This window comes from Lutra lutra, chromosome 17 (assembly GCF_902655055.1).
Source record: "Lutra lutra chromosome 17, mLutLut1.2, whole genome shotgun sequence".
Classification (NCBI taxonomy): domain Eukaryota; kingdom Metazoa; phylum Chordata; class Mammalia; order Carnivora; family Mustelidae; genus Lutra; species Lutra lutra.
In genome coordinates, this window is record NC_062294.1 from 53805663 (window position 1) to 53818675 (window position 13013).

Consider the following 13013-nt stretch of genomic DNA (forward strand, 5'->3'; position numbering starts at 1 on the left):
GAAGAAAAGAGACTGTAATTTTTTCTTTGCATACAAAGTCTTAAGAAAAACATGTGTAAGGCCATAGTATTAAAGGCAGCATGCTTGGGTGATAAAGCTATGAAGAAAAACCAGGGAACAATTAGCATTAAAGTGACTCTCAGCAGGGCACCTGGGTGGCTCAGTGGGTTAAAGCCTCTGCCTTCGCCTCGGGTCATGGTCCTGGGGTCCTGGGATCGAACCCCACGTTGGGCTCTCCACTCAGCGGGGAGCCTGCTCCCTCCTCTCTCTCTGTCTGCCTCTCTGCCTACTTGCGATCTCTGTCAGTCAAATAAATAAATAAATCTTAAAAAAAAAAGTGACTCTCAGAGCTCCTTTGGGGGCAGTGGGGTATGCGATAGGGATGGGGACCCAAGGGGAAGGTCCAAGGTGCCTGCAATGCTCTATTTCTATCCTGCAATGAATCACTGAGTTGTTTTTGTGGGCATCCTTCTTTGTGTGTATCTTATATTCCCCCCCCCCAAAAAAAATGTATCAAGAAAACCAACATCAGTGGGAGGGAGTGCCACCTATCAGGGCTCCCAGCACCTTCTCCCAGTCCCCAGCTACACAGTTAAAACTAACCTTCTGTGAATTCAAGTGCACATCTCTTCTCTCACATAGTCCTCACCATCTTGAGGGTGGATGGCACCTAGCTGGCATCCCCCCCGGCCCCCATGTCCCCTGCACTTCCGACTCCTGGGAGAAGAACCTATAGGCTGTGGAGCAATGCACAGGAGCATGGCCCCGTGAAGTACTCCTGGTGAAGAAATTGTCCTGGCACCAGACAGCCACGAGGAAGAGGGAAAGGGGAACTTTCTATCCCTTTCAAAATCTGCCCCTTCTCTTCTGCACTTCTCCCCACACCAACCCCGCTTACAACCACAGCCTCAGGTTCCCTTTCCTTCTTTGAGTCAGGCGCCCCTCAACATCCTTGCAGTCTTTGCCTCCACTGCCCAAGTGTCCCTTCTGCCCAAGCTTCCTGTGACACAACCTCCCACGTGGGGGGACAGTAGCCCCTCACTCTGCCTCTGGCCCCTGTCACAGGGGGCTCCAGGTGCCCATTGGACAGTGACTCTCAGGGCAGTGGCTGGGGCTAGTCTGTGACTTCATGAGCAGGGAGGGGATGCCCCCTGCTGGATGCCCAGGGTGGGAGGACAGTTGGCCTCCTCTTGCCCCCAGCCCCGGCCTCCCCCACCTCTTGAGTTCCTGTGTCCTGCCCCCAGCAGGACTGACTTCCACAGACATGTACAGCCTGAGATTCAGGGGGTCTGGCCAGAAGGGACCCATTTTCACTTTGCAGAAAACAACCCCAGAGGGAGGCGTTATCAGCAGGGAGATGGGAGATGGGGTTCGAGCCCTACACAGGGGGTGAATTTGGCTCCCTGAGGGCTCTCACCCTCTCTGGCCTCCAGGCCCAGGGTCCCCAGGAGTGGACATGTGGTGGCGGATGGCTGATTCCCAACGGCTGTCCTGGCCCTGACAGTGTCTAGGTGTGAAGTTCCTCCTCTGAGGAGGGTCACTGTTCTGACATCACCTGCATCTTCCTCTTGGGGCTTCCTCTGATTCTTGCAACTTTTAGTTCCTGAGAGACCAACCCTGAGAAACAGACACTCTGGGGACCCTCGCACTGCCAAGGCCGGACATGCTTCTGCTGCTATTGGCTCTGCTCTGGAGGAGGGAGGGGGCTGACGGCCAGAGGTGGCCCGAGAAGGGGGTCCAGAAAGTTTGCAGTCTGCAAGTGAATGGCTCAGTGGCTGTGCAGGAGGGCCTGTGTGTGTTTGTGCCCTGCAACTTCTGGAACCCTGAGGACTGCAGGTCTGACTTAACCTCAGCTCTCGGCTACTGGTTCCGGAAAGGGGCCGTTGTACACCACGATGCTCCAGTGGCCACAAACAACCCAGCTCGTAAAGTGCAGGAGGACACCCAGGGCCGATTCCGCCTCCTCGGGGACCCCCGGGCCTACGACTGCTCCCTGGACATCAGAGATGCACAGAGAAGGGACGCGGGGACATACTTCTTCAGGGTGGAGAGACAGTCTTCTGGCAGCTACAGTTATAAACAGAACCTGCTTTCCGTGCAAGTGACAGGTAAGAAGGAGACCCCAAGAGAGGCCACAGTGGAAGGACGGGGGTCCTGGGTCAGAACTGGGATGGGACCCCCCTTCCTGGGAGGGGTTGCAGGTAACACATGTCAAGGTTCAGAAGCAGGAGCTGGACCAAAACCCGAGGCTTCTCTCAGGGTCTTACCTCAGACCCTCCTCCTGATTCCCGTGTCTCCCCATCTCCTCACAGCTCTCAACCACACACCTGACATCCTCATCCCGGGGACCCTGGAGTCTGGACACCCCAGGAACCTGACCTGCTCTGTGCCCTGGGCCTGTGAGAGGAGCACGCCGCCCATCTTCTCCTGGACATCAGCTGCCCTCACCTCCCTGGGCCCCAGGACTCACCTCTCCTCGGTGCTCACCCTCACCCCACGGCCCCAGGACCATGGCATGCCCCTCACCTGTCAGGTGACCTTGCCTGGGGCCAGAGTGACCACAGTGAAGACCATCCACCTCAATGTGTCCTGTGAGAGCCAGGCCAGGAATCCCTGGGTCCCTGATGGGGTCATGAGGGCAGCGGGTGGGGGGTCAGGGCCTGGGACATTTGGTGCTGGTCCCAAAATCTGGACTGGGAGTGGGTCAGGAGGACACCTGTCTCCATCCTTTCTCCACTTTTGCAGCTGCTGGGGACAGAGGGCCAATGTCCACCAGCCCTCCCCATTGACATGAATTCTCCATGTCTTTCTGTCCCAGACTCTCCGCAGAACTTGACAGTAACTGTCTCCCAAGGAAATGGCACAGGTAGGATAGAGCTTCCTCCCGGGGTGTGGGGAGCAAGGGCAGGTCCAGGGTCATCCCCTTTCCTGGCCTCCGTGTCGCTGTGAGCAACTGTCCCCTTCAGCCGCCTCCTCCCCCACTTCTGCACTGCCCCCCACCCCAGCTCTGTTATCCAAAGAGGAGAACAGGGCAACGTGCACCCAGCAGATCTGCCCTTTATCATGCATCTCCTGACTCCTGCTCCATCTTTCATCCTCCCTAGCAACTGTTTATTTAAGTACTTCTGAACAAGTAAAGCAGTCACACAGACAAACATTCAAAATGCACAGCAGAGTCCGTCCTCAGATGCCCAGTCTCCTCCTGGGAAGTGACCAGTGTCCATAGCTGCTCTGAGCCTTGCTGTGTTTGCCTGGACGATCTGAGGGGTCCTCCGATATCAGTCGTACAAGACTGTCCTCGATCTCCTCTGAGACTGTGCGGAATTCCTTCCTGTGGAAGTATTCTGATTCTGAGTCTTCTGATGGGAGATCATGACATCCATTTTATTCTATTCGCTGAAAGGCTGCAATGAGTAATCTTTTGCCTCCTTCTACAACTCTGTATACATCTGTCTGGGGGATAAGTCCCTAAAAGCAAAATGTAGCTTTTATGTTCTTTCCACGTTGAGGTATGTGGCCAGTTGTCCTGAATGGAGGATTGACAAGGGTGCATTCCCACCAACAAGGGGAAAAAAAAGCATGCTTTTTCCTGCACCTCAACCTACTTCTGTTTCTCTGTCCCCTCATCCAGTCTGTTTTCAAATCCTGCTTTCTCTCTATCTTTTTGTCTCTCTGACCCTCTGTCTCTTTTTCTCCAGCACCCACAGCCCTGGAAAACGGCTCGTCTTTTTCAGTCCTGGAGGACCAGTCCCTGCACCTGGTCTGTGTTGTCAATAGCAACCCCCCTGCCAGGCTGTGCTGGGCCCGGGGGAGCCAGACCCTGTGTTCCTCAAATCCTTTGAACTCTGGGGTGCTGGAGCTGCTTCGAGTGCAGGAGAAAGATGAAGGGGAATTCACCTGCCAAGCTCAGAACCTGCTGGGCTCTCAGCACATCTCCCTGAGGCTCTCCCTGCAGAGTGAGTGCACCTGTGTGTGTGTAGGGGGCTGCTGGGGGAGAACAATCGCACTGCCCCCAGGATCCCCAGCAGCCTCTGAGCCTTACAGGGAAGCTCAACTCTGGTCTGTGCTCCCCTGTGAGGCCAAGATTTTCCCTGCCACCTATAGTATCACTGTCCTCTTCCTGCCAGACCAGGGCTGTAGGGTGGGGTGAAGCCTGAGAGGGGAAGGACCTGGGTCTTGAAGGAGAGGGGCTGGGGCCTGCACAGGTGTGTCCAGGGACACAGATCCTTGATTTGTGGGGCAGGGAGGAAGGTGAGGCAAGTGAAGCACTCACCAGAGCACAAAATTCAAAGAGAAGTCCCAAAACCTCAGTAATGAGAAGTAATACTGCATTGCAGTGTTTTTAAAAATATAAATGAATGCAAAATAAATATTACCATGAACCCAATATCCACATTTTAAATACAGACAGGCTGCACTCCAGCCTCCATTTGCCTCCCTCACCTGGCCCTAATTCCCTCCCCAAGACCCGGGTGCCCCTGTTTGGAGTCTGGCAGAGGAGCTAGAAAATGGGAACCTGGGGTCCTACAGGAAGTGGGAGAATGTACTGAGTTCTTGGAGAGGAATCACCAATAATCCAATCTGTCTGCAGGAAAAGCATGGCCTTTTTCTGAGAGGCTGCTGGGGGCTGCTGGGGGAGCAGGTGTTATGGCTCTATTCTTCCTGTTTCTCTGCGTCATCGTCATCACGTGAGCACTGACCCTGGGGATGGAGGGATAGCCCTGGGGTGGAAAGGGCAGGCGGGCTCAGAATGGAGGGACTTGGGTAGCTCAAGACCCTGAAGCAAGGGCAGGAAGGAGGTCGATGGCACCTGGGTGAGTCTGGCACAGAGCTCTGGCCGCACTGTCGAGGATGGGGAAGACTGCGTTCTCAACACTGGGGTCTCCAGAAAGGGACCACCGCTCTCCTACCTCCATTACTCTTCAGCCCTTGAGAGAGAACAGAGGAGGGAGTCAGTCTGTCTACAGCATGCTGGACTGACCAGACTGAAAGGCTCTCTGGTCTCTTCTCTCAGAGTGAGGTCCTGCAGGAAGAAAGCCACAAGGTCAGCAATGAGCATCAGGAACATGGGCATGGAAGGTGCAAACACTGTCACAAGGTCAGTCTCTCAGGTGAGTGACCTGGGCGACTTGCCATTGAGCATCCATCCTGGACACCTCCCCCTAGGATGGCCCCCAGGATTGCTGCTCAGCGTGGTCCGAAGTTGCTCTTCTTCTCTCCTCCTCTTCCTCCTCAAGGATTCCCCATCTTTGTGACAGCACAAGTACCCCCTCCTCTTTCTTTCAGGCCAGGCATGGAGGAGTCACCTTCTCTCTCTTTCTTTCTTCCTCCCTTTCTTCTCCTAAAACCCCAAATTCAACATGTCTTGTCTGTTTTTCCTCTTAAGAACAGCTAGCATCAGCACCCCCCTCCCATCTTGACTCCCGTCATTGCCAAGGCTTCAAAATCTTTTCCCTGGACCCCCTCACCTCCTTGCCTCTCACCTCCCTTGTTCTACACCAAGCAGTCATCTAAAAACCATCACTATTCAGTTCCTCTGCGTTTGAACTGCTTGTCTCCACTGTCTAGACCAGAGGCTGGCAAATTTTTCTAATCTAGGGCCATATAGGTATTTGGGTTTGCAGACATTACCTTCAATTGTAAGCATTCAACTCTGCTGTTGTCAAGTAAAAGCAGCCATAGACCATATGTAAATGAATGAGCTTAGATGTGTTCCAATAAAACTTTATTTACAGACACAGGCAGTGGGCTGTATTTGATCTATGGGCTATAGTTTGTGGACCCCTCACCCAGAGAATAGAGTCCAAACTCCTCACACTGCAGCCCGGCATATTCCGACCTCTCAAACACGTCTCCAGAAGGACTAGGATTAGGGTGAAGTGAGGGAGGAACATGCCCCGGATGCAAAACTTAAGGTAGTGCTCAAAAATATCAGTAATCCAGATAAATAATGTCTGAATATACTATTTTTTAAAAAAAGCAAAATTAAGGCAAAAAAGCCATGATAAGGAAAATACCAAAAAACTCTAAAGAATGTCAGGATCTGTAGACTAAAGTTAGTTAAAAATTACGTAAGATCATAATTGAGTTTAGAGAAATTGTCAAACATGGCAGCATTCTCAAATGAAAACTAGAAAAGCGAGAAGTTGATTTTAAAAATGTCCTCTCGGGCGCCTGGGTGGCTCAGTGGGTTGAGCTGCTGCCTTCGGCTCAGGTCATGATCTCAGGGTCCTGGGATCGAGTCCCGCGTCGGGCTCTCTGCTCGGCAAGAAGCCTGCTTCCCTCTCTCTCTCTCTCTCTGCCTGCCTCTCCGTCTACTTGTGATCTCTCTGTCAAATAAATAAATAAAATCTTTAAAAAAAATAAAAAAAAAATAAAAATGTCCTCTCTAGGGGCGCCTGGGTGGCTCAGTGGATTAAGCCACTGCCTTCAGCTCGGGTCATGATCTCAGGGTCCTGGGATGGAGCCCCATGTCGGGCTCTCTGCTCGGCGGGAAGCCTGCTTCCCCCTCTCTCTCTGCCTGTCTCTCTGTCTACTTGTGATCTCTCTCTCTGTCAAATAAATAAATAAAAAAATCTTAAAAAAAAAATGTCCTCTCTACATTTGCTTCCAGCAAAACCAGAAAAGCAAAATTATCAAAAATGCTGATCTGGGTATAAATAAAATCCTTAAACTGAAAGTAATGTTTTATTACACACACTCTTTAAGTTTGCAATAATATTTCAATTATTTTAATGTGAAAAAATAAGCATTAAAAATACACAAAAACATTTTTCAGGGGCACACATGTCTTCTTTGGTCTCAAGCTCCAAATGGTTCAGAAAGTCACTCTTACTTTCTATTCCATCGACTTCTCTGAACAAGGTTATTTGTGCCCCTGGGTCTTTGCATGGGCTGTTCCTTTCTCCTCAGATGCTTTACCCTCTCATTTCCACTTCTTCATTCCTGTTCAGCCTTCATACGCCAATGTAAATATCACACTTTTCATCCATTTATATTCAGAGTCTGACTGGAAGCCTTTGCAGGATTTTGAGCAAAGTACCATGTAGGCTTTCATTCATTAATTCATTCAGGAAATGTTACTGAGCACGTGACAAGTGACAGGCATTTCAGCTGCCAAAGATTCATCTGTGAAAAAAATCTAGGGTGGGGGGCACCGGGTGACTCAGACAGTTAAGCATTGGCTCAGGTCATGATTCCAGGGTCCCGGGATCGAGTCCCACATCGGGCTCCCTGCTTCTCCCTCTCCCTCTCCCTTTGCCATTCCCCCCATTTGTGCTCTGGCTCTATCTCTCTGTCAAATAAGTAAAATATTTTTAAAAAAGAAAAGAAAAAAATTCCATCTCAGGCTCAGTAAGTTTTAGTCTAGACATAGGGATACAACCAATTAACCAAACAACCAAACCACAAATAAGTGACTACAATGGAAAGGACAGACCTATACTTTGGGGACAATGCAAGGCACAGAAACTGGGAATGATGGGGAGATGGTTTATGTTTTAGTGTTGTTGTTGTTCTTTATTTTATTGTGATAAACTTACCACCTAGCCATCTTTACAGATTTTTTTTAAATTTTTATTTATTTATTTATTTATTTGACAGAGAGAGAGATCACAAGTAGGCAGAGAGGCAGGCAGAGAGAGAGAGAGGAAGGGAAGCAGGCTCCCTGCTGAGCAGAGAGCCCGATGCGGGACTCGATTCCAGGACCCCGAGATCACGACCCGAGCTGAAGGCAGCGGCCCAACCCACTGAGCCACCCAGGCGCCCCCACCTAGCCATCTTTAAATGTGCAGTTGTGCAACCGATTTCCAGAACATTTTCATCTTGCAAAACAAACTCTGTATGTACCCATTGAACAACAACTACCCACTTCCCCTGCCGCTCTAGCCTTGAAACCACCATTCTACTTTCTGTTTCTGTAAGTTTGAGGACTTGACATACCTCACGTAAGTGGAACCATGCAGCTTTTGTCTTTTTGCGACTGGCTTATTTCACTTAGCATAATGTCCTCTAAGTTTACCCATGCTGTAACCTGTGACAAGATGTCCTTCTTTCTAAAGGTCTATTTATTTTTTATTTGAGAGAGAGAGAGTGAGAGAAGTGTGAGGTGAAGGGGAGGGACAGAGAGGGAGAGAAAGAGAATCTTAAGCAGACTCCCCACTGTTCAAGGAGCCCAATGTGGGGTTCAGCCCCACAACCCTGAGATCATGACCTGAGCTGAAATCAAGAGTCAGACACTCAACCGACTGAGCCACCCAAGTGCCGCAGGGTGTCCTTCTTTCTAAAGACTGAATGATGTCCTCTTGTATGTATACAGCACATTTTCTTTATCCATTCATCTGCTGATGGATACTAGGATCATTCCACCTCTAGCTACTGTAAATAACGTGTGATGAACAAGGCAATGTAAATATCTTTTTGAGATTCTGCTTTCCATTTTTTTTTTTTTGATAAATACTCATAAGTGGAATTGCTAGATCATGGGAGTTTTCATTTTAACTTTTTTGAGAAACCACCATGCTCCCTTCCCTCTTGGCCGCACCATTTTCCTTTCCCACCAACAGTACACAGGGTTCATTTTTCCACATCCTTACCAACACTTATTACTTTTTATTTTTTGCCTCTTAAAAAAATATTTTATTTATTTCTTTGAGAGAGAGAGAGACAGAGAGTAAGAGAAAGCACAAGTGGAAGGGGAGGGGCAGAGGGAAAGAGAGAGAGAAGCAGACTCCTTGCTGAGAGCTGAGCCTGACTTGGGGCTTGATCCCAAGACCCTGAGATCATGACCTGAGCCAAAGACAGATGCTTAACTGACTGAGCCACCCAGGTGCCCCTATTTTTTGGGCTTTTTATAGTGGGCATCCCCAAGGGTGCAAGAGGATATCTCATTGTAGTTTTGATTTGTACTTTTCTAATGATTACTCGTGAGTGTCTTGCGTAGCTTATTAGCCATTTGTATGTCTTCTTTGGCGAAATGTCTAATTCAAGGTTTGTTTTTTTTTTTACCCATTTAAAAAACTGGGTTGTTTTTTGTTGTTGTTGAGTCGTGGAAGTTCTTCATACATTCTGGATATTAACATCTTTTCAGATACATGATTTGCAAACATTCTCTGCCATTACATAGGTTGTTTTGTGGTTTTCATTAGTGATGATTAAGCAAAGACATGAAGGACCCTTAAGACTTTGCAATCTATTGTGCCCAAAGAGCACTCTGGGCAGAAGAAATAGCAGGTGCAAATGCTCAGAAACAATACGCAGACCAGTGAGTGGAGGACCAGCAGGAAGTCTGTGCAATTAGAAAGAGGGAGGCAAGTACCAACAGGCAGGAAATGAATTTGCAGAAGTCAGGGTATGTGTAAATCACGTCTGCACACCTAGTCTGCTGTGGGCATCTGGAGATGTTTGAAAAAAAAAAAGAAGGACATGACTTTCATTTTCACAGATCCCCCTGCTTACCATGTGTAAGAGACTGTACGTAGCAGGGGAGTTAGAAAGGAGGCTGGAGAAGCGTTCAGGTATGAGATGATGATGATGACCAGAACCAGGATGGCATGAGAGACAGGCATGATTGCATCCTGATGAAGTCTGAAATTAAAACCAACGGGAATTGCTAATGGATTGAGGGTGGGATATGACTGGCAGAGAGGGGTCCAGGATGACTCCTAGATATTTTCACTGAGCAGCTAGAAGAGTGGAGGCATCAATCGTCGTGCTTGAGAAGATTGTAGGAGGAAGAGTTCAGTTGGAATATGTGTGTTTTGGACAAGGGAACCGGGATTTTAACTGCACCATCAGATCAAAGTCCACAGTTCAAGACAGGGAATGGACTGGTGGTAAGGCTTTGGGAGCCTATAGATGACATGAAGACAATTGAGTAAATGAGGTCACAAGGTGATGCTGAAGAAGGAAAGAGTCTGGGGCCCCTCTTCACTTAGGGTTCAGGGAAATGGAGGGCAACCAGCAAAGTGTCTGCCAGGTCAGTTGATGAATACCTTGTGATTAAGAAAAGAAAGGCTTTTGGGGCACCTGGGTGGCTCAGTGGGTTAAAGCCTCTGCCTTCGGCTCGGGTCATGATCCCAGGGTCCTGGGATCGAGCCCCGTGTCGGGCTCTCTGCTCAGCGGGGAGCCTGCTTCCCTTCCTCTCTCTCTGCCTGCCTCTCTGCCTACTTGTGATCTCTGTCTGTCAAATAAATAAATAAAATCTTTAAAAAAAAAAAAAGAAAAGAAAGGCTTTTATTTAGGGAAGACATGCAATGGGGTGACCTGCTGTTGCAAAGTCCAGAGAGGCGGGAACTGAAAAGGGAACATTTAGATTTCACTAAGCAGAGGTCTTGATAACAGGAGTGTCAGGAAGTGTGTGTGTGTGTGTGTGTGTGAATTTGAATATCAAGATTTTTTAAAAAAAGATTTTATTTATTTACTTGACAGACAGAGAGCACAAGTAGGCAGAGAGAGGGGGGAAGCAGACTCCTTGCTGAGCAGAGAGCCCATTGCAGAGCTTGATCCCAGGACCCTGGGACCATGACCTGAGCTGAAGGCAGAGGCTTTAACCCACTGAGCCACCCAGGTGCCCCTAAAGTGTTCTCATCTAGAGGGGGCAGCAGAGATGGGTGCCTCCCAACCCCGGTCAGCACCTGTCCCTCTGCAGTAATGAACGGCTATACATTTAGTGGCCTCCAACAGCATAATTTTATCATCTTACCATTCCAGAGGTCCCAAGTCCAAAATGGGTTTCACTGGGTTAAAGTCAAGGTGTTGGCAAGCGGGCCTGAGTTCCTTCTGGAAGCTCCAGGGGAGAATGCATTTTCTTGCCTTTTCCAGCTTCTGGAGGCGACTGGATAGCCCTGGTCTCGTCTTCAAGGCCAGAAGCATCTTCAAATCTGCCCCTGCCTTCTTTCACTTGTAAAGAGAAAGACCCTTGTGATTACACTGACCACACCCAGATAATCCAGGGCAATCTCCCCATCTCAATATGCTTAATTTAATTCCATCCCCAAAGTCCCTTTTGCCATATAAGGTAACATATTCATAGATTCCAGGGGATTAGGATGTGGGCATTTTGGAGGGGCTGTTTTTCTGCCTATTTCACAGGGACATGCTTTCATTCACTGCTGACCTTCCGCCAAACTGTGAGCTTCCTAAGGACAGGTGCTATACCCAAATCAAGGCTTTGTAACTCTCTCTCCCTTACCCAGTCCCTGCCCATTATATAATAATTCACAATTAGATATTTATTTATTTAACTCACTTCTTGCCTCCTCCCTAGGTTAAAAAGTAAGGTGCAAGGGGAAAAAAAGAGTAAGTTGCAAGAGGTCAGGGCCTATGTCTGGTGTGTCCGTTACAGTGTCCAGCTCAGGGCCGCATGCACAGGGGGGCCTCAGTAGGACACCAGGCTTTGGGGTCAGGAAGAACTTGGACTGGATCCTGGCTTCACCAGGGATTTTGAACAAGCTACTTCCTTGGTTTACCCTCTATTTTCATAGTGATAAAATAAGGACAATAATACCTTCTTTCTGGGGTTGTTACGGGAAGTTAATGAGATTCACCAGCACCAAATAAAGTGCTGTGTATTAAATATTTGAGGAAACGATGCCTGGAGGAGATTCCATGAGAATGTACGTGGGATGAATGAATGAAGAGATTCATGGGCCTCCCTCCTGGGTCCTCTCTGTCTTATCCTGTCCCCACCGTTCTGCTCTGACTCCTTTTTCTCTCCCTCCACTCAGGGTCCCCTGATTGAATCCTGGGTAGGCAGCCTTCCCCCAGATGCAGCTACCCTCTCCTTGGGGGAGGAAGAAGAGCTCCATTATGCATCCCTCAGCTTTCATGGGACAGACACTTTGGGCCAGCAGGAACAGGTGCCAACTGGTATTTAATACTCCGAGATCAAGATTCACAAATGAGAGCCTGCTGAGACCCAGCCCTGGCTTGGGGGATCTTGGCCCCTGAGGGGCAAAGAAAAAATCAGTCTGATTCCTGTAGAATTAAAAGGCCTGCAGGTGATGAGCTGTAAGTACAGTGGAAAGAACACAGGCTTTAGAAACAGTTTCAAGTTCAAAACCACACGCCACCCCTTTACTAAGCAAGTGACAGACCAATCCCTACTTTTCAGTGTTTCAGTTTCCCGCTCTGTGAAGCAGGGATGAGAACCCCTAGCTGCAAGTTCTTGGTGGGAATTACAGTAGGAAAATCCAGTCAGAGCTCCTGGCACAAAGTGTATGCTGACCACATGCCGGATCCCTGCGCTCTGAGCAGAAAAGTCTTCCTGAGAATTTTTCTGACTCTGGAGGGTTCCAGCAGCAGCCCTCACTCTCGCCTGCTGACATGCTTCCTCCTGGAACATCCTCCCCACTAGGTCTTCCTCTGCCTCTGTTCTTGAAAGCCAAACTCAAGAGGTAGACTTCTGGGTTCAGAAGGGAGTCATGCAGTGGGACATGATCTCTCCCTGTGGAGACAAACCAAACCTATGAGGAAGGTTCCCAAATGAGTCAGTACATACATATGTATACACGCATAAATTGGCAAATTGGTTCCAAAATTTACATAGAAATGTGAAGGACCTAGAATAGCAAAAACAGTCTGGTAAAAGAAGAACTCAGTTGGAGGAATAAGACTACTACAGAGCTGGAGAAACCAAGACACTGTGGTGTGGAAGAGAACACCGTCCATAATTAGAGTGTGTATATATAGCTGATCGAACAGGTCCAAGTCTATTCAGTTGGGGAAGGAGGGACTTCTTAACAAATGGCCATAGAACAAGTGGATCAAGGTTTGGAAACAATGAACCTTGACCCCTTTCTCATGTCACATGCAAAACATTAGTCTGAGGTGAATCATAAACCTAGAAGTGAAAACTATAGAGGTTGCATAATTGTGCTGCCCAGTGGTAGCCACTGGCCACCCATGGCATTTAAGACATGCTATCCTAGGGGCGCCTGGGTTGTTCAGTCATTTAGAGCATCTGACTCTTGATTTAGGCCAGGGCTGTGATCTCAGGGTCCAGGATAGAGCCC

General features: G+C 48.8%; 1 protein-coding gene and 1 long non-coding RNA gene across 3 annotated transcripts; one reads left to right on the forward strand and one right to left on the reverse strand.

Moving 5' to 3' along the window:
- Positions 1 to 1658: 1658 nt before the first annotated feature.
- LOC125089281 (sialic acid-binding Ig-like lectin 8) lies at positions 1659 to 4921 on the forward strand. Its single transcript, XM_047711403.1, has 5 exons — positions 1659 to 2108; positions 2313 to 2591; positions 2819 to 2866; positions 3699 to 3956; positions 4592 to 4921. Exons 1-5 carry the CDS (start codon positions 1664 to 1666, stop codon positions 4690 to 4692), a joined length of 1131 nt encoding a protein of 376 aa, XP_047567359.1. The 5' UTR covers positions 1659 to 1663; the 3' UTR covers positions 4693 to 4921.
- On the reverse strand, positions 3974 to 12538 carry LOC125089287 (uncharacterized). 2 transcript variants are annotated; one of them, XR_007123913.1, is made up of 4 exons: positions 12311 to 12538; positions 10703 to 10899; positions 4911 to 5023; positions 3974 to 4701 (listed from the first exon to the last, which is right to left on the reverse strand). It is a non-coding gene; the product is annotated as an uncharacterized LOC125089287 (long non-coding RNA). The 2 variants fall into 2 exon arrangements; XR_007123912.1 differs by having other exon boundaries at positions 12227 to 12538.
- Between the last annotated feature and the right edge of the window lie 475 nt (positions 12539 to 13013).